This window comes from Scatophagus argus, chromosome 12 (assembly GCF_020382885.2).
Source record: "Scatophagus argus isolate fScaArg1 chromosome 12, fScaArg1.pri, whole genome shotgun sequence".
Lineage (NCBI taxonomy): Eukaryota > Metazoa > Chordata > Actinopteri > Scatophagidae > Scatophagus > Scatophagus argus.
This window is the reverse complement of record NC_058504.1, coordinates 8,244,599-8,271,823: the sequence shown is the minus strand read 5'-3', so window position 1 is coordinate 8,271,823 and position 27,225 is coordinate 8,244,599. Positions and strand designations below refer to the sequence as shown.

Below are 27,225 nucleotides of genomic sequence, written 5' to 3'. Positions count from 1 at the left end.
AGCACCGCGAAGGTAGCACATGTGTGTGGGGTAAAATGTGTGAAACATGTGTGTCCTGCTTTGCTAAACAAGACCACCCTGGTTTACTTTTGCCTCATAAGCCTTTTTTTAACTTGTGAAGCTATTGAAACACAAGTTGTGTTTTCAGGCTCATTTAAATTTTGACCCAAACTTGTCTTCTACAGAGAAGCATGATTAAGTGCTGCCATATGTCCTCTAGCAAACGTCACTGTGCACGCGAAGGGGAGATTTTTTTGCTGTGTTGCCATCAAAGAACATACAGAGGGATAGAGATACACAGCGACTGTCATTTGTTAGTTAATTCCTGTAAAAACTCCCCTCACAGGTATGCACACACATTTAATATTATTCTCACTATGCTTTAAATTAATCCTTCAGATTTTTCCCAAATGTCTGACATTCATATCCGTTTTCATTTGATAAGTTGCAAGCAAGAAAACTTTTTTTTTTTGATGATAATCATAGATGAGTATAAAACAGCAATTTTTTGGATTCTGGACATCCCTAAATTATTCTACTTGTGCATATTTGAGGCTAAATAGCAAAATGAGAACTGACATGAAACGTGGAGATAGAGAAAAGCCCGAGTTGCAATGCTGATACCTTAGTGCTGTAGGCCCTGAGGCCGCTGCTCCCCTGCCTTCCAGTGGGAGGCAGATAAAGTCATCATTAGAAAAGGCTTGCAAGAGAGTCGGAATCAAACAGAGAGAGGGAGAGAGAGAAATAACAGGTTTCAACTCAACTCCCTGCTCTCACTGATTCTCTTTGAACTCACAGCCAATTTTGCATGCTTGCACAGACCTACGCCTCTAAGCCAGAAGAGCCCAGCGCTTCTGACTTCTAACCCCTGTGCTCAACCTGTGGAGCGACGCCCGCTCACTGCCTCAACTGCCTGCTTCAGAACAAGGGCCAAAGTTGAAGGAGAGGAGTTGACACACCCCTTAGTTCTTGCAACCACCTGTGGCATATGCTTCTTTTTCTCTACTGCCTGTGTGAAACAGTTTTAGCCTGAAGATGAGCGGTTTTAACAACAGTAAGCACAGCAAAACACATTTTGATAAAATGTGTTGAATGACTAGTGGGAATGCACTATGATTTCTTTAATACTGAAACCATGCCAACCAATAGCTCATATTTTATTTCCTACATAAATATTATGAGCACAGTAATTTATGTCATTGTTCGGCTGACAGTTTGATTCCTTTTGTGTATGCTCTTTCTGTGAGAAACCTTGAAAGATGCCATGAATCAGACAACATCTATCAGATTCACTGCTCTATTAATTTATCGTCTCTGGCAATTACTATGATAAATGCTCTGCTGTCCACTGTCTGCCTCACTTTCTGTTTTGTGAATTTACAGTCATTAATTCATTACTTTTTTTAATCGTTTTAGTGTGCTGTTCAGTATTTCACTGTTTGTCTGTAATCTTACTGTGATTATTAATTAGTTCTATCATTGTACAATGTGCACAACATTTAGTACATATTAGAATACTGCACTTTCAATTTTCTTGGTTTCTTTAACCAATAAACATGAAAGAGCTCAGTGAAAATATTGTGAATGTTACATTCACATTCTTAATAATGTTACATTTACAACAGCTTGCCATTATATATATGCTGACATGGTGTCTTGCCTGTCTAATGTCTTGTCTAATTGTGGATACATTTAGTCCATAAATCTGTAACTGGTAAAATTAGCTAACATTACCAGCCTAGACATAATGTTACTGACTTGCTAGATGCTGCATATTAGTGCAACAAGCTGGGCACAAAATACAAATAATGCCTGCTGCTACATTAGTTTTATTTGTATCAAAGCAAAATTAAGAGGAGTTTGCTTATGCTACGACATGTTCCTGCAGCTATACTCAGTCATGGTTTTTATGGTTTAAAATATGCAACAGTTTTATAATAAAGTGACTGTTTGAAATGATTTTGGATTGGAATAAATCCGGTACATGACTCTATTTAGTGGTTTAGAAACTATATACCTGTGTGAATGTGGTCCAGGATCAGATAAACCAAATTCAATATAATTAAACTATTCACACTCATTTTTATTCACTATTATTTTTAAAAACAGTGGTAAGTCTGACAAGAGTAAAAAAAAGTTTTCACATGCAGGGTTAATGTAACCAAGGACTGGCAGACCTGAGGTTGTTCAGTCATACTTGTAGAGAAATATGTTTCGATCTTTTCATCCTTATCATTTTCTCTATGCCACACAGAAAATGAGTCCACAGTTACAGTTAGAATGTAGTTGCTGCAATGTACTTAATGTGCTGCAGCAATGTGCATGTGCTTTTTTGGTTTAAAGCTAAAATTATATTTATTATATTTGTGTGCATGTTCGCTGGGGAATGGAAGTAAGGAACCTCAAGCTGCAGAATCTAAGAAATCTGAGGAAATGAAATGAGACCTGTTTCAGTACCAGTGTACACTGAGCATAACTCTTAAGAATTTTTTTGGCTCAGGCTCTATTTGTGCTATAGGTGCACCATTTTTCACTTAATATGGCCTTTAAGAGAACTGCCTTAGCAAATATTTTAGTTGCTGTGACTGAGTTACTGCCGAATATTGGCAAACATGCACTCATTGAGTCATTTTAAGCTTGAATCCATATACTTTCCAATGAAGTTACATGTTACCGCTTTGGAAAAGTCTGTCTTTCTCTAAATTGATGCTGTAAATTTGTTAGGTGCAATTGGAATCAAATTAATTAAGGTATAATGAGTCCATAATGAGTTTTAATTGCCTGTAATACATTTTAAATAATAAAATACAATAGAAAAACAAAACAACAGATTCATATTCAATTTATTTATATTGTGTGAAATCATAACAAAAGTTGTCTCATGACACTTTCCAATTAGATCGCACGGGTAGCATCTAACATCATTTATATAGACATACATAGCAACAGCAAGTGTTAGAACTATACAAAACAGTATTAGCAATAATAACCATGATGGCAGTAGTAGTAGTAGTAATAATAATGTAGTAATATAATGTGGTAATAACAGTTGTCAGTGTCAAGCAGGACCACGACAGGACTGTCTAGACACGATCCATGGGAGCCTGTGAGATGAGAAAGCACAGAGACTCTGGGGAAGAAGTCTGACTATGTTTGTCGGTGATTAGTCTTCCAGTTATTTTCCCAATTAGTTGATGAGTTTTGTTTCTTAAATTTCAGATAACAATGAAAAATTCCCATCATGGGTTTCCACAATATATCAAAAATACATGTCAGAACAATGGTTCAAACCGAAAGATAATCAGTTTGTTATCATAGAAGACTAAAATGAGTTAATATAAATATTTTAAATATAATATCACCACATTTGTAATTTGCAAAACTGACGTTACCAGCATACAGCAGTGCAGCTTCAGTGTTACTTGTAAGAGTACAGTTCCAAGAGTCTTAAATGAGCAAAAAAGGCAAAACATCTGGGGGGCAGAACATCTACTCCACGCACTCTATACACATCCACCCACATGTAGAGCCTCTTCTTCTTACTTTGCCTACATTGTATGCAGCAAAAGGATGCCTCTATTACAAATGGTTCTATTAAGTGCCCTCAGTGGAGGATTTTTAAGTAGCCTTGTGATGATGGCTCTCACCTGCTTTATTCGCTTTCTTGTGTTCTCATGTGTCTCCTCTGTCTTTTTCTTGGCTTCTACTGACCCTGAGAGCACTAAAACATACTTGTCTTCTCATCTCTTTTCAATAACAAATAAAAGAGATGACTTCTATCTCAGTAGGGTCGTTTTGCATTCAGCCAGGCCACCTTATAGTAGGCATGAATGCAGATCAGTGCTTTTACTTGAGAATGTTTGATACATCCAAACATCCCTCGTAGATATCATTATGGATTCCAGGGGAATCTGGGGTCCTGTTTGAACAAGGCGGGCTGTAGGCTGATTCTGCTGCTAAGAAGAACAGAAGAGATCAACCTTCATTGTCAGGCCTGACAAGATTAAGCCGACTCAAAAAGCTGATCAAACCAGGCGAGATTCTGCGTGGCGAGGCGAAAAGTGGTGGCACAGGTGACTGCTCTGAGGTGTAAACAGAGTTCTGACATTGGCAGGGACACTTCATCTCACCCTGTAGGGCCAGACAGAGGCTTGTACCCCCCCACCCTCCACCGCACACACACACCACCACGACTACCACCTCCGCCCTTGCAGCACCACAACCACCTTGTGAGGAGATGCAATGACCATGAAATCCTTATCTCCCTCACTTCAGCACTAGTAGATATTGCTACACAGTGGCATGGCTGCTATAGTTAAGTAAGTGACAGTCAGGTTTCATCTGTCTGTAAAAGGAGGAATCAACTGGTTCTGTTTCCTTGTCTGCAAAAGTGATCATTATCTTTACCCTCATTATTCTGTTTGGTCTATATGTATGTTTCCCCGGAAATTTCCCTCACCCCAATTGCAGAGCTGTTTTTCCTTTTCTTTTTGTCTTTTTTTCACTTTGTTAATAACTGTCACTTGGTAATGAATGTGGTTATTAAAGGAACAGCTGTGCTGAATGGTAGAAGAATAAATCGGAATTTCTGCAGGAGCACACAAACCCATTTAATGGCATAACAGATAAATACATCTCATTTGAAATGTCACTTCATGCACCCCTCACCCATCTCCAGTTATTCTGTTTTATGTGTAGTCTCTTATGACCAGCCATGCCAGTTGATTATAACATTAGAAGAGTTGCCTGCTCAGCAGTCAAAAGTATTACAGCCTCCATGACTGTAACAGCCATGTGTCTTCCTCTTGACATTTTCATCTCCTATGCAAATACAGACCCAATGGAGCCGGTAATCATTCATCAGGAAACTGTCTCCAAATGGTAACTGCTTCTGTCCTGCTCATTCATTATTCATCACCATGGACGGGTCAGGCAGCAAGAGGCTCCACTAGAACCACATACACAGTCAGCCTCATTCCACTATTTATCTCTCTCTCTCTCACGAGTATTGAAATAAGGGAAAAGTCCAATGTTCACTTACTTAACTCTCTGCTGAGTGTCAGAAGCAAGGTTGTGTAGTTTGGTTCACTTCCCCGCCCCTGGTATTGATAAAACACCTTGCCCGCTGCTGATACTCCTGTTCATTACTGTGTTTAATGAGAAACTTCTGCACACACTGCACAGAACACACAGCGAGTGCACATTTCACAAATGAGAGGAAAATGTATTTAGGAGGAGCTGCAGGCAGAGTTTCATCACAAATATGACAGACGATATGACATGTAAGAAAACACCCTCACAAATAGGCCAATATACAAACACCTCAGCGGATACTCCGTCATCTCTATAGTTTCTCTACTGCTGTCGTGCGCAGTGTTTAATTCAAATTACACAGAAGCAGTGAAAACATCAAACTTACATGTTAACCCAGCAAAAGAAGAAAAACAAGAGCTTCCTTGGATGCAGGAGCACTATGCTACTGCGTCTTTCTGGTGTCTCGTCTTGATCCCTGCAGGAATTTTCTGTCTGCGTATTAATAACCACTTCAAAGCACATACCCTCCCCTGAATGTGTTGTGCATGCATTTAGTCTGTCTTCCTCTGTTATGGTTCCTTGCAGCAGACTACATGCAAACATTCCAGAGGCAAATGTACCCTGACCTGCTGGCTGTAGCCTTCACTGTGTAAGTCAACAATCCATACTGCTGATGGATGATTTCTACACCCAGAATTCATCAAGACAGTTGCTTGGGTTACTTATCACCATTCAAATGAAAGAAACAGATCATTTTTTATAATGCTATGAAACCATAGACTGGTAACATTTTAATTTACTTTGCTCATGGAACACACCCCAAAATGTTATATGCTTTCTGTCTTCGGGTTGGCTGATAAGCTAAATTTATGGTAGTTGACTTTTGCCCTATGGTGACAGTTTCAGCAGGGGATGCCAGGAGTTTTAGTTTTCAGCTGTGAGGGTTTTGTGAAGTTTATATAAAGGGCCAGGGTACATCCCCTCTAGTCTGTCATCATACTTAAGTGGAGCATTGTCTAAGCCCTGCAGCTCCCCCAGATAAAACTGCCAGTGGTGCAATTTCCCCAAGACCCCTCAGGGCCCATAATTCTCTTTGTACGTTGTCTGACAATTTGCTAAGCAGTTGAGTCACACACAGAAAGACTGAACAGTGCTGCACCTTATAGGGTATTCACTGAATGAGAGGTTCTTCAGACAATTCTGCAAGGTTATTTAAACCATTTAATTTTGCATACCCCCCCCCCCCCCCCCCCCCCCAAAAAAAAGAAAAAAAAAACAATCACCATTCAAAGCCCAGCAATGCACAGACATTCAAATACACAAAGCTAGTTTAAAAAAAAAAATAACACAACATAGCAGCTCTTTCAAGGTGCAAATATTTATTTAGTGGTGATCATCAAAAGGAAAGGAAATCCAGCATACATACAGTGTGAGCCTGCCTGAGGAGCCAGAAGGCAAAAGATTGGATGGATTTTGAGTCCCACTCTATCTAGCACTGCTACTTTCTGGGCAACCCAGATTTAGTGCATCATATGCGTTAATCACCCTGCCAAGTGTAAAAATTGCACCAAAGGAGGGCGTTGGCTCTGAGCTTGAATGACATACATTCGGCATGCATGAGACGCTCTGTAGCGTAGAACTCTGTAGAACTGATGTAGTAATGTACGTGGAGGAAGCCAAGTCTTCTAATGATGCTCACTGTTCCCATCCGCTTGTAAAGCTGCAGACATGATTATGAGAGGGTTTTTTTTGGGTGTTTTTTCCCTTTTTTTTGTCAAGCCATCTGTAATGCTGCAAAACTATCACGATGCTGCTCACAAGGACACTAGTTACACTATTTTGTTAAATTTATGCAAAAATCTGTTGTGTTGCTCGTAAAGAACTTTATATTTCTGGTGATTGGTGTGGTGGTGGTGTGTGTGTATACAAGTGTAGGGAAGAGACAGCAGTGAGAGACAGTCATGACATCTTTTTCTTTCATTTTGGTACAACTACCAAACGGGTAAAATCACATTTCCAATCTTTTTCACATTTCCCCACTCAGTAAACCAGTTAGAATTAACCTGTAACTGATTGTAAGAATGAAATTGCCTGTTAAAATCCAGGATAGAACTGATGTAGGGATGGCATGAAGAACTCAATAACAAATGAGGGGACAGGATGAAAGACACTGCTTTAATTCACCGCAACTAATGTGATAATAGAAGCTTGAGCCCATTTCACAGTATAGCCAATTATATCTTAGGTGAATTCTGCCATCACAGCTGTCAGAACAGTCAACTCCGTGGCATATTCAAAACCAGCATGTTGTCTGTCACTGATTGATGTATTTTGGAAATACCTTGACATATACAGTTATGAAAGTCTTACACAAAAACAGCAAATTATAAAACCTTATGTTATTATAGCTTAACAAAATATTTCGCCACTCTTAAAACTTAAATTGTACAGTGAGCTCTCATGACTAATTTTGCACCGCAAAACACACAAGAGACCTCCAAGGTGACATGAAGTATGAGTCAATTCTTTATGTGAAGGAAGTAATTAATTAGGATGTCAAGTCTGGAGAGCATCCTTGCCTTCATTTTTCTTCTTAATTGGGGAATAATTTGGAATTTGGAGAGGTGGCAGATCACATGTAATGAAGATTGACACCTGTTATTTCTCCCTCTCTCTGCCACCCCCCACAGACTACAATTTATTAATTGCTGTGCCCTTCTGTAAGGTTACATGCACACTTTTCTTCTTGCGTGTAGCCACAAGGGTCATGTCCCGATAGACACTGACGATTGGTTGGCTGCTGGATGCCACCCTTCAGGGCAGATCCAGGATGACTGAATTAAACTACTTTCTTGGGCTCAACTGCTCATATCCCGTGTAACAGCTGTTATAAGAGTGATGACTTCATTTTGACTGCAACGATCACCCCTGAAAGGCTCCTCAATAGAATTGCCCCCTTGAAACTAATATCAGCGTTAACATTTGTCAAAAGGTCAAATACGTGTGTTTTCACCTTTCACACAGCACACTCCAACTATGATCAAGCCAGACCGAAATTAAAGCTGCTGCCTGGATATGGAAAGAAGATTAATTGCCCTCTACAGTCTGGTTGTGCTTAATCTCACGTCCTCAAAGTGTGGCTATGTGAGATTAGGCTGTACTAAGCCACTAAGTGCTTGGCATACACACGGACAGGAACATGTCTAATTGCATGAACACGTAATGTAAAACATAAAATACACACAGCTATATTGGTGGTTGTCCAAATATACACAGGTTCCACCTGTACAAATGCACATGTAAATGAAAGCTACGTGCACACACACACACACACAGCTGCTAAACCCCCCACCAACTGTCAATCTTCAATCCAGAGTGATTCACTGGAGACACACGTGCTGTGTTGTCACAGGGCAGAGAATCTTAATCAAACCTGAGCTCTGTCAGTCCCCTCCTCGCCTTTTTTTTCCTCAACAAAATCAAATTAAATGAGAGAGTGTGTGTGTGTGTGTGTGTGTGTGTGGACAGTGCTACTGGTCTGAAACGAGCCCCATGGAAAGCAAGACTAAATAATCTTTGTTTGCATGTAGCAGATTGGGCAGCTTGAAAAGGTTAAGCATGAGTGGATTAAAAACGCTGCCACACATCCGTTTCCATACTCTAATCCTCTTAGTGCCCACTCCTAATATGTTTTTATATCTTTCCTATCTCTCACTGAGGTGAAATATCAGATTAGTTGCTAGGCTTTGACTATATCTTATTACAACCTTATCTAACACTGAGGGGTTGTGAGCTTCCTGTTAGGCGGGGGCAGCCACTTTGCAGGGTACTGGCCTCACTAGCTTTTGTTTAGAAAATGCAGAATTTTGTTTTATGTTGCTTTGGTCACTGACATTTGCAAATAATGTTATGCCAGAAAGCATTTCCTCACACCAGTGATGTGGCAGGTTGACATGAATTATACTTGCATGTAGCAGGGAATGTGATGGTAGCTGTTGTGTTTGGTAGAGTATGGTGAAAGTGAATGCTCTGGGGTCTCATCATGTCCAGACATAATGTCTACTGAAAGCCCTTTGTACACAGACATATACGCTCTCATACAACCCATGTAATATTGCACATCTTGTGTAAAAACTACACAGTGTCAGCCTAAGAATGAAATTCAATTTATACATGGCTCTTAGGTGAACTAAATCTCACACTGCTCAGATCAATCATTTTCTTGCAAAGTTAATGAAACACATGAGAACACAGGAGTTAAATCAATGAAGGCTAAAACAGAGACTGCCTACATTTCTCAACTATTTCCTTTGGACAGGATGTGATATGGTGTTGAGATTCATGCATTAAAACTCAGCCTCCTGAGATGATAATGTGATAATAATGGCTGTGAACTTTTACAAAGCTGTCAATTAGTTTTCAGCACAATGGCCAGTAAGCCTATGCAGCAAAGTAATGCAACTTATCATTCACACCAAAGGTCATTAGGTGCACTTTAGCCCAGCAACATTCAGTTGGAACAATGTCTAATCAGGTCATCTTCACAGAGAACTTAGTTCAAAACTACAAAAAAGACTGCTGAGTCACTTTTCTGTTTGTTCTGTAGTGCTTTGGATGTGGGGTAGTAGACATGACCTTCTGCCTCCCAGTGGCCAACAACGTCATAAAGACCCTCTGCAGGAATGCCAAAGTATCACACTAGTTCATTGTAGTTCATCTTTTTCTTTTCTCACTTTGTTCATTTTTCCATTTTATAAATATGTATTCGTCAAAAAGCAACTAGCGAATGCATACCTCTATAGTAAACTAACAAAACACTCAGTGTCTGTGATTCACATCATACAATGGCAAACAATACACCTTTGACTTGCCTGCAGCGCTCATAAACTGTGCCTGCAATGCAGTGCACTTTCATACCATCAGAGAAGAAGCACCAGTTAATCCACAGGGTTATGATAGTGGAAGTCCTTCTTTATCCACCTTAAGATGATCCTGCTTTTGCAGTCCTGTGTAGCCCAGATATCAGTCAAGAGTTGAAGAGAGAAAAAGTACACAAGTATACGTAGAATGTACATCCAGAGGTCCGCAAAGGGCCAAGATGATAACATCATGGAATCGCTCCACATTTGTCATCAGCAGAGGAAGACATAAAATGTACCAATGACAACATTATATACAAATATTGATGGGAAATTTTAACCATGTAACTATGTAAGGGGTTGGAAGAAGTTTCTCTGCTGTGTGACTACACTTGTACACTATGTAAATCTGAGGCAATGTCTCACCAATTGGTAAGCTCAATGAACCTGATTTTGTAGAGAATTTCCTATTTAAAAAGTCCAAATTAGACTTCACCTTTCTCGGAATTATAGTACCCCCAATTTGAGTAATCTCTGGAAGCTAAGTATCTCTCCAACTACATCCATTGTCTGAATAGATTTGCAGAACTTTCATGGCAAAAAGTGTAGGGAGAAGTTTAACGTTCTGCAAATGCCAAAAAACACTGGTCTCTGCTTACCCAACGAGCAATTTTATAATTGGGCCTGACATGCTCGTTTATTCTGGGGTTGGCTACATTTGTATTTAGACTTCTTCGTAGACTCTCCCTATGAGGTCTCTTTAAGTGCAAAGACCATAACCATAACAAAGACATAACACAACGAAGACGTTAAAGCTAACCCTATTTTACAACTTTGTTATGGTCTGGAGGAATAATTTTTAGTTTTCTGGCAGAGACAGGATTTGGTCTCCTTGCTGACACGATTCCTTTCTTTTTGGCAGGTACAACTCTTCCCATTTCATTTCAGTTCAGATTAAGGTGGACCGTAGCTTATCGCTTCTCCGTCAAAAATGTCAGAAAGGAAAACTGAACTACATTCATCTTTTTTTTTTTTAGCAATGTAAATACACATCTCGTTTTTGCAACTACATAGCCAAGGAGCTTAGTGACAGTTTCAAAATTAAAATTAAGAAAGATACTAGGCTTGTCTTTCCAAGTTTACCCTCTGAAAATGAGTGTTGCTCTTGTTTTTTTAATTTATATTACTGGATAAATTGTTGCTTTTGGCAAGAAAATGTATTCTGTTAAAATGGGTCAGAAATCCCTACTACTGTGAATTTGTGCTTACAGATACTGATCAGCTCTTTCTGAAAAACTGGAAGTCCCCCTGTAGGGGATGATAATTTGTTGTCAAAAGGATTTTCTTTCTTGACCTGGAAACTTTAAGGTCAGAATACTGGTACTGGACACATTCAGTTGAACTAAGACTAAATCAAAGTCGACACAGCCAGTGGTAGATAGACCCAGACAGTGTTTTTTTTTTTTTGTTTGTTTGTTTTTTTTGTTTTTTATTATGTGAAGGATCAGGATGTGTCTCTGTTACTTTCTGGATGGATGTTTTGTTGACTTTTTCCTTGTCGTTTTAGTTCTTTCTTCTTCTGTGTGTGTTTTTTTACTGTTTAGCAATTGTGTGCTATATGTTATACTTTTATGTACCTATCAGGTACTGGTGTTTTTATTATTTGAAAAAAGTTAGTCATGCTTTTATAATGTGTGAATAAACCCACCTGCACCGCAGTCAGAAAATAACAGAGAAAGTATCAAAGAGGAAGCACTACTATATACAATATGAAATATCACATCTCTGTCTATGCTCAGGTCTGAGGGAGTTTTACCTCCTGTGCTGCCATTCAGAGTGCATTGATCCTGAACTACATCTTGGAAAATAGCCAGTGCCTAGGGAGCAAGAGGAAAACTGTTGAGTAGTGATGCCAGAGATGCTCTGCCTCCATAAAAGAACTGCTGACATGATATTCATCTCTTGACTTATATGGCTCTTATAAATTCAAATACAAGATTGGTTAAAATACCTGAATGAGAGGGAACAACTCAGGTGGAATACAAATAGCGAGGCTTTGCAACTGAATCATGAAGAGGTTTCTGGAGAAGCAAAGCACTTGGGTGTTGGACATCTCCCTTGCTATCTCTTCCTTGCTCTGTGTGTCTGTGTCTCTGGCTGCAGTGTGAGGCTAGCTATGGGGAAATTACCCATGAATGAAACAACTGTTGACACAAAGAGAATTATTTTTTTGCCCTTGCTCCACTGTACGGGCAGTGGATTATGAAATCCTGTGATCCATCCTCAGTCCTCAGGCATCGGTAAACATTAGCTGACACATGGGGGAAAGGAATCCCCATAGCCTCAGGGCCAGATTGCCTCTTGCCAAAATAAGCAGCATCACCGCATTACATAGCAAGAGAGATAATGAAGTCAGGAAGTGCCAGAAAGAGCAATTATCTTAAATAATGAGGTATAAGGACCTTTGCATGCCTTTAGGTTATATGGAATTAAAGAGGAACTGATCGAACATGTATCAGAAGCAGAATGACATAAAGAAAGTAACATTGATATGTATGAATACCTTGGCACCACACTGGTTGTACCGGTGATGTCATGGAGCCTGTAACTGGGCGGTAATGACCATTCAGTGAAGTTGTGAGATCCAGTCCCAACCCATACACCCACCTGCAAGCGGTGCTCAGCTGTCAATCATGAAACAATAAATGACAAAAAATGTCTCTGAGAAAAACTTATTTTACATGAACTTTGAATTTTTAATTTGATCTATGTTGTCTCTGTTAACGTGGAGGGGGAGGGGTTTACAATTACTGCAACCAGCCACCAGGGGGCGATCAAGAGGTTTTGGCTTCACCTTTGGGGAGCTCTTATGTCATCCACAGTCAGTGGTTGAGACTGTTATTTGTTCAAATGCCAAATATGACATAGGTTTACCTGACAATATAACCTCCAGTGGCCATGTGAATGACTGTTGTCTGTCATAAGCCAAGGCAGAAGAAGTTTTATGTTGTTGTGGCGCCTCAAATCCTCTTCAAAAGTGTATTGGCATGGATGTCACTGTGTCTGCAAAATTTCCATAACTCTGATCTGCTAAAGGTCAGAATATTTTAATCTGCATACAATTTGGTGCAGTTGGGTGTAATTTCCCCCTCTTCGCACCCTTAGCAAGATTTCAAGGTGCACCATCTTATCTGAAAATAAGAAAATTTTCTCTTTGATTCTTCAAAGGTACCGTCTTGACGTGTGACCACCCCGTTGTAATTTCAACCTTAATGCTAAGCTATTGATGAGTTTTTCTTATGTGCATGTTGCAGCTTGTGGAATCTGCCTCAAACACTACGCTTTCTGCCAATGTATTGCAAGCTGGCAGCCTGCCAGGCCTACGCTGACCCTGGTCAGGCCTAAGCATTTGGGAATTTTTTTAAAGTAGTCTATTTTTAAGATGTTTTTTTAAACTATGGTGGGGTAGCTCCAATGTGAACATAAATATAATGATGTTAAAGCTCAACAACAACATGTGTTGGTTACATCATGAACAGAAGAAGGTGTGAATGAAGTGCGAAGAATGATGTTTAGCACGTGGTACGTTTAACTGCCACAAGAACACCACAATCTACTTCCTTTGTGACATTTAGAGATAATGTTAAGGAGGACGAAGCACGGCCAGCAACCACCCTGTCTTCGGTGACACCATTAAGATAGTGTAATAATGAATAGATGGTCGAAAACAGACTGGGTAGTTGAGAGCAGCCCATTGAACCCAGTGATAAAAGTTAACCTAGTTGCCAAGGTTTTGCAGATGAAGCAGTAATACACAAGACAATAAGGAAAGGTTAAGCAAGGTTTCTGTCTGGCTTGTTTACATCAGGATCAGGTGCCTTTTTTTGAAACATGTTCAACTTTTCCTTAAGTTGATGTGGTGGTCAAAATCACCTTTCACAAACTTACCAACCAAGCCTGAATGGGGCAAGACATGAAGAAAAGGTTGAATAACAAAAGAAAAGAAAAGTCAAGCAACAGTTGTGGATGAAATCAGCACGTAGAGCCAGCATGTTTTCACACCATACATGGTGAATGGTGATTTTATTTTGACAAACCAAGATGATTTTGGAGAGTTTTACTTTGTTTATGTCTCCTTTCAATGAAGAGTGTTTACAATGAGTTAACAAAGCAATTGAGTTTTCAAAAAATCAAAATACTTAAATCAGATTTCATGAGTTTTTATTTTATTTTATTTTTTTACTAGACTAAAGGCAAAAAGAGTTTGTCAAAACAATAACAAAAGAGTCAAAAATTAGCAAACTTGCTATATGTACATATCTCCCAGCTGAAATAATAAGGACCATCATCTAGAGCTATGGGACGGGTGGGCCAGCTGTTTGGCATGCTAACTTCAATATACATCCACACAACACAGTACATAGATGTCTTTGACATAATGTTAGCACTGTTGTTTCTTCACATTCTGTTGTTAATGCTAGTTTTTATGGTTTAGACTAAAACTCTGGCCATATCTTATAAATTGAACCTGGACTTCATGTTTACTGCAATGGAGAGTCAGCATGTGCCACTTTGTTACCATTCCTAATGCCCAGAGAAGGTGAAAAACGCATCAGAAGGGAAACCGGATTCATCTCTCAGATCTGTTCCTGGTTCCATTGGACTTGACGAGATTACAAAGTCTAATGCGCTTTATTTAAAATTTTTAAGGACCTCCAGCTCGCAATAGATCAAAAATCAGTGTGTGATGTTAAAATACAATCTGCTTACCCCAGACTACTCTGTACCACATGCACAATTAGTGTATAAGAAATAGCACGATATGCCTTTCATATGCCATTTCCTTAATCCCACATTGCACAGAGGGATATGAGACTCCCAAGGAAATCAATCCTCCTGTATCCCAGCGTTTTCCGTTACTGAGATATCTGCAAAGGAAAGTGCTACCTTCCTGTAGCACCTTACACCACCTTTAACGCCAAAGGCTTTGAAGACAGCTAATTTCCATACTAATTTCTTTCTTTTCTCCCTCCCCTCACTGTAATTCCAGGCCAGGCACCAGGCGAGAAGACATGTGTGGCTTGATCTAATGGCAGAGGACTAATTGCATTCTGGGACACATGCCTGGAATTCAGGATGTTCAACAAAAAAGCATGTTGTGCAAGCAGACCACATACAACATTGGGACAATTAATAACTCCCCTCCCCCTCCCTCCAGGGGAGAAAATTTGGCCTGTCCAACCTCCCAGAAGACTGCACTGCTGCCTTTATTGATATCTGTGGCCAGAGACAGGCCTGCTATCCCTAGGCAGTGTGACTCCACTGGGGCTCCACTGTGACTGGACTGTTATGAGGCCAACTTAGCCAGCCTGCTCCAATCATAGGAGCACAAACAAGCCCCTAACCACACTGAATGCTAAGCCAGATCAGTCTCGGGGGTGGTTTGTCAGGTTTTGCAGGGATAACATAGCATGAGATTATTTTTTCTCCCTCTGCCTCTTTTTCGCTCACTCTTGCTGTCTTTCTCCCTCTGTTTCTATCTGTGTGTCTGTTATTTTGAATTCACATCTCTCTGAGGAGGAGAATGCCTTTTCGACACATGCTGACACGCACACGCACTCACATCCATACATAGTGGCACAGACACAAATAAGGCCGTGTGCTTACACCCACACACACTCTCACCTCCTATCTCTCCTCGACACAAGCTCTCGAGGTCTCCATTTATATGGTTCAGATGTGGTTCAGTGGTGAAATTAAGATGAGGTGTCGACAAGCTAATGTTGAAATAACAAGACCTACTAATTTGTGGCCAGCCTTATGGAGCCAGTGCCATCAAATGTTGCTGGAGCCCAGTATTAAGGTGATGAAGTGTAACATTTTAAATGGTTGCAATCATAGGGCAAAGTCTTCATTACGATGATGGCGCTGCCCGCCACCCACCACCCTTACCCCTCATTCCAATGTTGCTGCATCTATCACGCAGAGAACATATGGGTGCCTGCAGGAGTCACTGTACTTACCCACCTGGGGTTTGCTAACAACCATGTCATGAACACTGTAAAAATAACAAAATTTTTTATCAGCAGGAGGTCAGTGTTTGTTAGACTGTAACCTGCTAGTTTCACAAATGTTTTCTGTTTTAAACGTCCAGTATTCTGGTTGTGGATTGCAGCCAACTAAACACCCTTCATTTCCTAAGATCTCCTAAGATGGCTGATAAATGGCAAAAAAAACCAGAAAGGCCCTCTCTAGAGCCAACATTTGATTTGCCCATTCTGGACTACTGTAGAAACATGGCTGTGCAGCATGGTGGAATCTATGGAAGAGGACCATCTCACTCTGTAAATATAAAAACTCACTCTTAGGGTGATGATACACTAATGAACAAATAGCCCCTAAATCCTACACAGTGAATCTTCAATTGAAGATGTCAACAACTGCTTTGCTCTAAGTTGTTGAGCGATTGAAATAGCCAGTGGCAGACAGAGTGGATGCGTGTTGTGTATATTGTGCGGAGCAGAGAATATAAACTCATGCTCTCATTTGACAGCACATGGCCTGGTCAGGCTTGTCAGGATTTAGAGTATTAACATGGCTAAATCAGCCACAGCCACTCAGAAAAAAAGGATATTAGATTAGATAGACAGATTAGAGAAGGCATAAAAAAATCCCAACAATGTTTTCCTCTTCTTGGATCCACACGTTATGAATAAAAAGATCAACAAACACATTTATTTAAAACTGATATATGTCACCAACTTCAAAATAGCACTAAGCATGGCCAAGCATGCACAAGTCCAAGATCTCAGAGAGGTAGTGACCATGATGTTTCTGTTCACTGCTACACTTTGAGGGGGTGAAAGAGGTACACAGCCGCACTAATTTGTCTTGGCTTGAGAAAACAGCTGTAAACACCCCCAAGGGGGGGATGACGAGATAAGCACCATGTTGTGGAGATGGTATCAGATGGCAACAATGTCCCACCCAGGCAACATACTACATTTTCAGGTGTTCTATTCAACATGTTGTGCCTATTAATCAGAGCTGGCACTGCATAAGCACAACAACTGAAAAGCTAATTGTAAGCTGGGTGAACAGAAACTTGGGTTCACAAATCCTGTTTATTGTCTACTCACAAGCTTCGGTTTATGTGGAGTTTTTGTTGTTACTTTTATTTTTTTGGTTTGTTAATGGCCTGAGCATTTGAACAAAGACATCTGATTTTGCACACCATGGTTATTAGATCAAAATAAAATTTCTGGCATTATATTGTATCTGTGATTGCACCTATTGTGCTTCATGCAGTGGAAATGTGGAAGGAATGTTAAACATCATGATTTACATGGCCAAAACACCCTGACTCAAAGAATATTTTTACCGGCTGAGTTGCCTAAGGCATTTATAGCTGCTATCAAGCGTTCGATTTACCAATTCAGGAATGTTTAGAGGCCCAGAGGTCAACCCATTTCTGCTTAAAGTGAAATACTACTGTAAATGGAAAATATTAAGAATCATGTGAGGCTCCAAACAATCTTTTAAACATGTTGGTCCTTTAACATGGAACCCCATGTAGGCAGAGGAGAGAAAATCAATTAGTGAAGTAAATTTTTTTTGGTATGTCCTGTACAGTTCTGTTTTTCTGAATATATGATTAGTGATCATGATGATGTTTTTCTGTGATACATTTTGTAGCCTGTATGATCTTTTGCACAGAAATTTTACATGATCTATTTGCATGTCTACAATTATTTTAAAAATAAAAATAAGATATTAAAAGTGAAAGGATAATTGGCAAAAATGTCGACATTTCTCTTACATTGGACTTTTAAGTCTTAATTTTACTGTTAATTAATTACAGAATGAGAAATTATACAAATAGCATTTTAAATAACCTACAACAAAGTGAATTGCTAATGTTCTAAAACGGTAATTCCACTTTGAAGAGAGTACTATAACAAATTGCTATTCAGAGTTTAAATTTCTGTTTATCATACAGACATTCAAAGAGAAACAGTGAGAGCATATTTGGCGCCAAACATAAGAGGACTGTACACAAAGTCTGTTAATTGCCATCTAACAGCATAAATAGCCAAACCAATTATGCACGAATAGAACAAGCTTCTCTTAAACATGTTTCATTTCAGAAGCAAATGGGTCATTGGGTTACTAATTATTAATTGTTTAAACAACAACAAACTGCATATTAAATCAATGCCGCTCTTGATGATCAGGAGCCCCACCAACCATGCATCTTCAAACAGCCGCATTCAGCCATCCTTTCACTCATTTGCATCTGTATGCATCAAGGGCCTGGACCATCTGAATCAATTTCCTGTGTGTGTGTGTGCGTGTGTCTGGCAAAGCAGGGCAAAAGGAAACCTTTGACATTTCTCTGAAACACATAAAACCAAATATGTGAAAATCAAGCTCTTGTGCTGGTAATGGAGGACACTTTTGTGCCTGATATGTGCATCACCAGCAGCCATGAGAAAAGTTAAAAGTTTTCCTCTATGGTAGCACTCAAGTAAATAATAGAGAAAAGCACAGTGCCGAGACACACAAACACAAATACTTCCACTTTATTTCCACTCACTGATTCACAGAGGAGGGATGGGGAGAGAAGGAAATGGTATTGTATGGTATTAACACACTGACTGAATGAGACAAAGCCAAGTTGTACCAGCTCTACTCTTTCTTCCTCAACTCAGCAGTGATGGGGGTCTCAGGTCAGTGCTTTGGGGATATTCGGATTAAAAACAGGATTAAATTAAAAGTAGCACAACAACTACCAACAGCACAAAAAAAGTTGTTGAAGGACGGGAAAGAAGCCCATTTTGCTGCTGAACTGTACTTGCAGCCATGTTGGTGAGCCCAGGGGACTTCTGAACCTTCAGATGGATAGCGAGAATTGATACTAATTGATGTACCATGGACAGGCACAGTGTGGAATGCGGTAGAGGGCGTATCGTCATTGACGAGAGGCCCATAGATTAAGCTTGTCAGTTCCCCTTCCTTTTTATGCCCCTGGCAAGGGGTGTTCAGCAAGAATCAATTTTTTTGAGAAGCTGTATGGATGAGGACCATAATAATAACGTCATCTTCTGCTCTAGCCAAAATAAGCGTGGCCATTTTGCCCATTCAGAATCAATGTGCCACTGTCTGTATTTGCTGTCTTGTGCTCGCTCCTGTAAGTCCCTGTCTGTGCATGGGCTGAGTTCCACTGCCGGGCAGGACATACGGGTGATAACGCCAGCATCTGTCAGAAGAGCTTAGATATTCCTTTCCAAGCAAGCAGCGGGGACAGAGTACAGACACAAGTCATTCCTTGGCAGCAGAGGAAAAAAAATGATATGAAATAAAATCAGTCATTCCCTGTGTACTCTCAACTGCACTGGTATGCTCAAAACCTGTGTGATGTAGTGAAATACCCATGGACTCAGGTAGCCTCACAGCTCACACAGTGTGGTGCTACATATATTTTGTGTCAGGAAACATGTTGACATCTGCACAGTAAATGAAGGAACACCATATTGTAGTTGCAAAATTAGTTTTTTCTCCAAAATATAAACCTGTGTTGATGGATGCAATTCACACATTTTCTTTCTGTTTTTAGGCAGCGATGGTAGTTAGCTTGAATTAAGGGCACATATTAAAATTTTTATCTGTATTTTTGACAGCATTTATCATTTAAGTGTTAAAAGATATACTGACCATCACTTTCAAACTCCACGCAAAATGTATTACCTTTTAGTTAAGTAATTGAAGGTTTACCACCGTCTTGTTTGAGAGTTGCTATACCCGTGATTATATTGTACAATGATGAAAAACAGGAATCAAGCCAGAACATAAAGTGTGGTCTGTCAGGAACTACTGGGCTTAAATGAAAGTTTAATGAATCAGTAGACAGATAAACAAATTATGTTCTTACAATCAGTTCCCCTTCCTTATTTCACCAACCAAAATGATGCTGTTGAAAACATATACTAAACAGTCGACGTGACACCTTTCACAACAGAAAATTTAAGAACTTTAACATAAAGGTAAAATCAATAAAGGACACAAAGGAATATCAACAACAGGAAGTATACTGAGGGAGACTGTAGCTCATAAATGAAATATGCCACCACTCTCTGAGAGAAAGAAATACATTGTGGCTACATTACTGCTCTGTAGTTTATGATCAACCCTGCTGCTCGAGGCAGTGCTGTTGCCTCTTTTTTTTTTCACACTGCACTCAACTGCAGGGCCAAGAAGATCTGCAAGATTTTTAACCCTCTTAGCCCTCATCAGGCTCTGTAGCACTCTAAACTGGAGCAAAACTTACATTGCAGAGAATCTCTGACCCAGACATTGTAGGGTTAATGTCACAAATTTCAACTTAATCCTACTGATGTGAACCAACTCATTGTTTTGTCACTTAAAGACAGTATTAGATAAGGATAGGCACAAAAGCCGCAATTCCAAAAGTCCTTGTGTCTTTTTATTACTATATGTTATTTCTCATATGAGCAGTCCAGTCTCCTGATCGTACACAGACGTCATGTAAAACTAAAAGTACTTTAACCAGGGAGAACTTGCACATGTTCAGCTTACAATCAAGCAGGCAATGCAAGCTTGTGTAACATCATCTTAGACTGATAGAAATACCAAACGCGACATCCACTACGTTGAACATACAGCCATTAGAAAGCCCCAAGGCAAGAAATTTCCCTGCCACCGCCTACGGTTGTTTAACTTGCTGACATTATGAATTTATGAGCTTAGAGATTGTTCTGGTGTTTTCTTTATGTGACTGCAACATGTCTTAAAAAGTGCTATGGAAGAGGAAACAGGCTGCTTTGTTGATACTTTCTTGTGATCGCATCATGCAAGGGAAGAGAACATATATTTATAAGAAGAATACCACACAAGGCAATTCTGCGAGGGCATATTGAAGCTATATTGAATAATGATTGCTTTTTATATTCTTATATTGATTACTTTTGATCTTGTAACGTGTAAGATATACATCCACATGTATTTGAATTATACGAACAGTTTCATGTCCGCAGTGTCCATCTAGTACCCTAAAATAGACCCAGTGAAGCTGCTACTATTGATCCACGCGTTTTTATTTACTGAAAAAATGTCACGTTTTCGTTATAGATTAAAAACATAAACAAATATGGTTAATTAAATGTTCATATTGCGCAACAGCAGCTCATATTGTACTCCCCATATACAGTTCAATCACTCTATTGATTAACAATGATTGGATATGGCTCAGAACTAATTCACCTCTTGGACAGCATATAATTGTGGTCAAACTGCAGACTTCTGTTCCAATATAAACAGAAAATTGATTTTGCCAGTGTTTCATTGTTATTCTTGTGGCACGCTGTTGTTTCATCACCGGGGCTGAAACAGTCTGGTGGTGAATGGACGAGCTGGAAGAACAGAATCGAGCGGACGCTAGGTGTCACCCTTGTGACTTTGAAAGCTGCCTGCCCTCGTCAGGCTGTGATGGCGGCTGAGTGCGCTGCTGAGAGGCAGGCAGCCTGGCTGCAAGAGAGGATGAGGAGGAGGAGGAGGGTGTGTGCGAGAGTGTGTGTGAGATTGTGTGTGGGCCCGGCTGTGACCGAGTGTCACATCTATCTGAATGAGAAGAGTGAGATTTCGGGGAGGGTGATGAGAGTCAATATGTGCGAAGGATAAAAGAGGAACTTAACATTCACCGCCTTTTTCTGTGGTTTTCTTAGCTCAGGTAGCTGACGTGCAACAGTCATGAATTGTTCATATCATAAGGAACATCACTATAATGTCGACCTGAGTTACATGGAGATAAAGCTGAGAGGACGCACGGAATAATAACTGTTAATTGTCTTGTTGTTCTTTTTATTATGACGATTAGCGACAGACTAGAGGTCATAGTCCATCCACCTCATTGTTAATCTTTAGAAATGTATATATGTGTATATATAAAGGCAATTTCTTATTTGTCGTTGGAAGAAACTATATTAATAAACTCAGTAGGCTGAGGCTGCTGCTGACATCCTCATCCAAAAGGATCAAATGTAAAATTCTGTTTAGTAACTGTTGATCATTAACAGTAAGCAGGTATGGGCTACACACACACACACACACACACACACACACACACTGTTGGTTGTGACCTTTAATGAACTGAGACCACCAGTGACCAGCCAATCGTATTGACATTTTAAAGAACATAATATTTCACTCAGCGAGTCTCAGAGTATTTTGTGTAATTGATAAGGGCACTCAAGGGCAATGTTTATTCGGGAAATCTTAAGGAGTTTTTTTTTTTATTTTCGTGACACCCGAGAAGAAAATGTGTGTTATTACGTATTGATTTGTCCTTATGGCAAGATTTCCTCCTATGCTGCTACATAGGAGCATGCTGCTACATGGAAACCATAATCTATAATGTTTGTTCATTATTGTGAATTGCCTCACCATGGTGCCTGGTGTTGGTTCAGTTCAGACATGGTGCACATTAAAGGAGGGGGTATAAATGATGTAATCTAATGCTTACAGTTGCAACGGCCCTATAGATCACCATGTCTATATTTGACTTGAAAATATGCAGTAGGCTTGAGGGTAGCGGAAAATGCTATGCTTTATGCTCTGGCACAGAGGTTATCAAACTCGTCACAGGATCAAACTAATCCATACACGTCCACAGAAAAACTCTGGCTTCTGCAGCAGAAGAGAAAACAGGGACAAATCAGTGAAAGTATCCCGAGCATCTCCTCTGTGCCTTTGTTGAGGGAAATTAGTCTGTTACTCTTTTTTTTTTTCCTATAGCACCCATGGATCCCTCTTAAAGACCCCCAAGGGTCCCCAGACCCTGCTTTTGTAACCACCGCTCTAACGATCATCTAATACACAGCCTCGTGTTTCAGCTTGTTCGCTGTAATTGCCCGATGAGTCGTCCATCTGCAGGAGAACAGGTAGTTGGCCGTGTTTCATTGCTGTACTTTGCCCCACCCACCAGCAGCTCCAGCCCTCCTGTGTAACCCCTGATTGGCTGAGGGGATTGCGGGTCCTGAGACTGAGCGCTCGGCTCGTAGCTGCTCGTCCGTCAGTGTGCACCAGTGAGGCGAGAGGAGCGCTTGTTGGAGTCAACTAGACAGCCTACTGGCAACGAGTGGTGATTTCTTTTTCCTGCCTCAACCAGTCTGTATATGAGCTCTCGTGCTTTTACTTTGCTTCAGTCCAACGTGAAATGCGTTTTGTACATACAGTTTCCTCCTCACTGGCTTCTGGCTACATTTTCAACGGATTTTTTTTTGTGTGTGTGTGTGATGCATGGACTAATTGCCGGGATATGAGCAGCCTTTTTTCCAAGTGAGATACGAGGAAATTAATTAATAAGTAAAAGCTTCAAGACTTGCGGAGGAGATGAGAGACTTGATCTGCTGGAAATAAAAAGGTAATCGGGACTTCAGTGATGAGACCTTGCTGCACCTTTGTTCTTTAGGCAAAGATATCCGGACTTATATCTGTTGAATAATTTGTGACTGCAGAGCCTTTTAGCTTTTTTTCATCAGCTGTGCAGTTCGAATGCCCATATCTGCCGGCCAAGGAAGAAATTGTACCACTGCTTGTAATAGCCTGTATCACACAGAGCAAGATGTTTATCAGAAATGCGACTTAAATGCTTGCTGGAGCCAAGGCGGAAAATTTAACAGGGACTTTTGAAGCCAATTACTCGATCTGCACGGAAGATTAAAATTTTTGTGGACTGTTGTGGCTCACAGGAATTTTCATTTTGTGTCTGTGCAGTCCGAGCATTTCTCCTTTCTGCCCACTTGAAAATGGACAGTTTGCCGTATGAGTCATGTGTAAGACCAGTTTGCCGCTTGATGAGAGGTGCGCGGATTTGCACTGCTAAATCACTGTTGTGAGAAGATCCAGCATGTTTTCACAGATCTGTCGTCCCCAATGTTTCGTCCGCTGCAGTAGACCAGAGGATGTGCTGAGGAGAGTAAAATAGGCTAAGGCACTTGTTACAGTTATAGCTTTCGCACCATGATATAATTTACATACACAAGAGCTATTCATCATCCAAACACTTTTCCGGACACTTCAGTGAGATGATTCATGTGGAACATTTTTCCTGTTTTCTTTGACATGCATTCTTGTGCGTAATAATTGAGGTCTTTATTAGACAGAGAAAAACTCAACAGGTACAATGCAAACCAAGGAGATGGAATTAATGCAGTTAATTGCTGTGTTCGTCTTGTTTTGGGTCGGGACTGAGGCTGTTATCAATCTTAAGTATGGAATAAACGAGGAGATGAAGCCCGGGTCAGTGATTGGAAATGTGACCAAGGACGCGCTAAAGCAAGGATTTCAGATTGCACCGCAGCCCCCGTACTTAAGGGTTATTTCCAATTCAGAACCACGATGGGTGGAACTCAGTCCAGCAGGAATCCTTACAACCCAAATGAAAATAGATCGGGATGTAGTTTGTCGACAGAACCCAAAGTGCATTATTTCCCTAGAAGTGATGTCAAACTCTATGGAGATCTGTGTCATCAAAGTTGAAATTGAGGATTTGAACGATAACGCACCCAGATTCCCAACGAGCCACATTGACATTGAAATTTCTGAGAATGCCTCCCCTGGTACCAGGTTTCCCCTAGAGGGGGCGAGCGATCCGGACTCGGGAATCTTTGGAGTGCAATCATATTCCATCACCCCAAATGAGCTTTTTGGGCTAGAAATAAAGACCCGAGGGGATGGGTCCAAAATTGCTGAGCTCGTCGTGCAAAAATCGTTAGATAGGGAGACCCAGTCACATTATACATATGAAATCAGTGCAGAAGACGGAGGAGACCCTCCTAAAATAGGCGCGGTTCAGCTAAACATCAAAGTAATTGATTCTAATGACAACAACCCTGTTTTCGACGAGGCAGTGTACACGGTTAATGTGATGGAGAACTCCCCTGTTAATACATTAGTCATAGACTTGAATGCCACGGATCCTGATGAGGGCACTAACGGAGAGGTTGTGTACTCGTTTCACAGTTACGTCACCGAGAAAACCAGAGATGCGTTCAAAATTGACCCCAGAACCGGGATCATCACTGTCAACGGTGTTTTGGATTATGAAACAGCGCAAATATACGAGATCGACGTTCAGGCCAAAGATTTAGGTCCTAACTCTATCCCAGCTCACTGCAAAGTCACCGTGAATGTGATGGACACTAACGATAACCCACCTGTCATCAGTTTACTCTCACTGAACACAGAGATGGTGGAAGTTAGTGAAAACGCGCAGCGTGGATATGTCATTGCGCTGGTCAGGGTGTCAGATAAGGATTCTGGGGCAAACGGCAAAGTGCAGTGCAGGCTGCAGGGTAATGTTCCGTTCAGACTTCAAGAATATGAGAGCTTCTCCACTATACTTGTTGATGGCAGGCTGGACAGAGAGCAAAAGGACACATACAACCTGACTATCCAAGCGGAGGACAGTGGCATCCCGCCTTTACGCGCCACAAAATCTTTGGTAGTCAAAGTCACAGATGAAAATGACAACCCTCCCCACTTCCTCAAACCACACTATCAAGAGATGGTGATGGAAAACAACCTCCCTGGTTCGTGTCTGCTTGCAGTATCCGCAGAAGACCCGGATCTGGGGATGAATGGCACGGTTTCCTACTCCATAGTTCCCGGTGAGATTAAGCACATGGATGTAAACACATATGTCAGCATAAACCCATCTGGCCGTATTTACTCCATGAGATCATTCGACCATGAATACACCAGGACTTTTGATTTCAAAGTCTTGGCCAGAGACAATGGTAACCCCTCGTTATCAAGTAACGCCACTGTGCGTATTGTTGTCCTGGACGTCAATGACAACACACCTGTTATGACCAACCCTCCACTGGTTAATGGCACAGCGGAGGTCTCCATCCCAAGAAACGCTGGGATGGGCTACGTGGTGACCCAGGTTAAAGCGGATGACTACGACGAGGGGGAGAACGGGCGGCTGACCTACACCATCTCTGAGGGAGACAGGGCTTTCTTTGAAATCGACCAGGTGAACGGAGAGGTGCGCTCCACCAGGATGTTTGGAGAAAACGCAAAATCCACCTACGAGATCACTGTGGTGGCGAGGGATCACGGCAAGCCCTCCCTGTCCGCCTCGGCCTACATCGTGGTGTACCTCTCACCAGACCTGAGCGCGCAGGAGCCTATTGGACCTGTCAACCTGTCCCTCATCTTCATCATCGCTCTGGGGTCTATCGCAGCAATCCTGTTTGTCACCATGATTTTTGTGGCAGTCAAATGCAAGAGGGATAACAAGGAGATCCGGACGTACAACTGCAGGTACTGACTGAATCTGATATATATGTGTGTGTGTGTGCGCGCGCGCGCTCGCACGAGAGAGCGTGCGCCTGCAACTGTGAGTTGACAGTGCTTTGCGTTTGTCATGCAGCATGTGAGGACTGCAGGTTGTTTTTTTTTTCCCCCAGCTGAAACTGAGGCAGACAGGAAGCCCAACTGCCTTACATCAGGCACATTCTGATGAGGCCCACTGTTCCGTGTTAAGGAAACGTGATTGATGGATGTAATCCGTCCATTGTAACCAATTGACTCATAAATATGACCGTTCAACTGTCATGTTCAATTTGCGAGTGTGTTGCCGGACAATTAACGTCCCGCTGGTTCAATAGAAGTCCCGGACATTTATTGTTTAACCTCCACCATGGCTGATTGGCTGCTATCATTTTAAATCTGGCGTGATTATAGACATTCCTAAAGGGATGTTCAGATTTAACTTTAACTACCAAGGAATATTTGGAACAACAACAAAAGTGAATAATAATAAGAGGAAGAAAAAGGAGAAGAAGAACTTAGTTTAAATTATATGAAATATAAGTTACATCATAATCATAAGGTACTTACCTGGTTTGCTGAAAGGAGCAGATCATTATATTCCAGACCTTGCACACTGAACATTCTGTTTTGTTCATCAATCTGATTATCATCTCCGGCTATGCCTGTGCCACATTCCACCATAAATTTACATATAGATTGGATTTTAGAATTTAACCTGAAGCTATAATCATATTTTGCTAAAAACATAATTTTATTAATTTGAAGTTAACTTGGACCATTTTCACGCATGCAGTCCTGATAAAAAAATATTTTGAAACTGAACCAACATTGCGCTGGTTGTTTTCTCAATACAGAAATGATATTTTTTGTCGACATGCAAGAATTATCAAAACTTAAAGAACTTTTCAAAATTTTCTCAATTGCTTAGCTTCAGAAATAAATTCATGTTCTCTCTGTAGCAGCTCTATGTAAA

General features: G+C 40.7%; 1 protein-coding gene and 1 long non-coding RNA gene across 5 annotated transcripts in view; both read left to right on the top strand.

Annotated features, from left to right (window-relative positions):
- Nucleotides 1–17,683, top strand: part of LOC124068186 — a 70,719-nt gene extending 53,036 nt beyond the window's left edge. Inside the window, exon 3 of the long non-coding RNA XR_006844887.1 lies at nucleotides 14,944–17,683. This is a non-coding gene — a long non-coding RNA (uncharacterized LOC124068186). The remainder of the gene's footprint in view (nucleotides 1–14,943) is intronic.
- Nucleotides 17,684–22,715: 5,032 nt separating this feature from the next.
- pcdh19 (protocadherin 19) overlaps nucleotides 22,716–27,225 on the top strand; it is a 53,736-nt gene continuing 49,226 nt past the window's right edge. For 2 of the 4 annotated variants that reach the window (XM_046406189.1, XM_046406188.1), the window contains exon 1: nucleotides 22,718–26,240. In XM_046406189.1, the coding sequence (XP_046262145.1) occupies nucleotides 24,094–26,240 (2,147 nt within the window). In that variant the 5' untranslated portion in view covers nucleotides 22,718–24,093. Of the gene's footprint in view, nucleotides 26,241–27,225 lie in introns of all 4 variants that reach the window. The other 2 variants (XM_046406190.1, XM_046406191.1) reach the window with 2 other exon arrangements.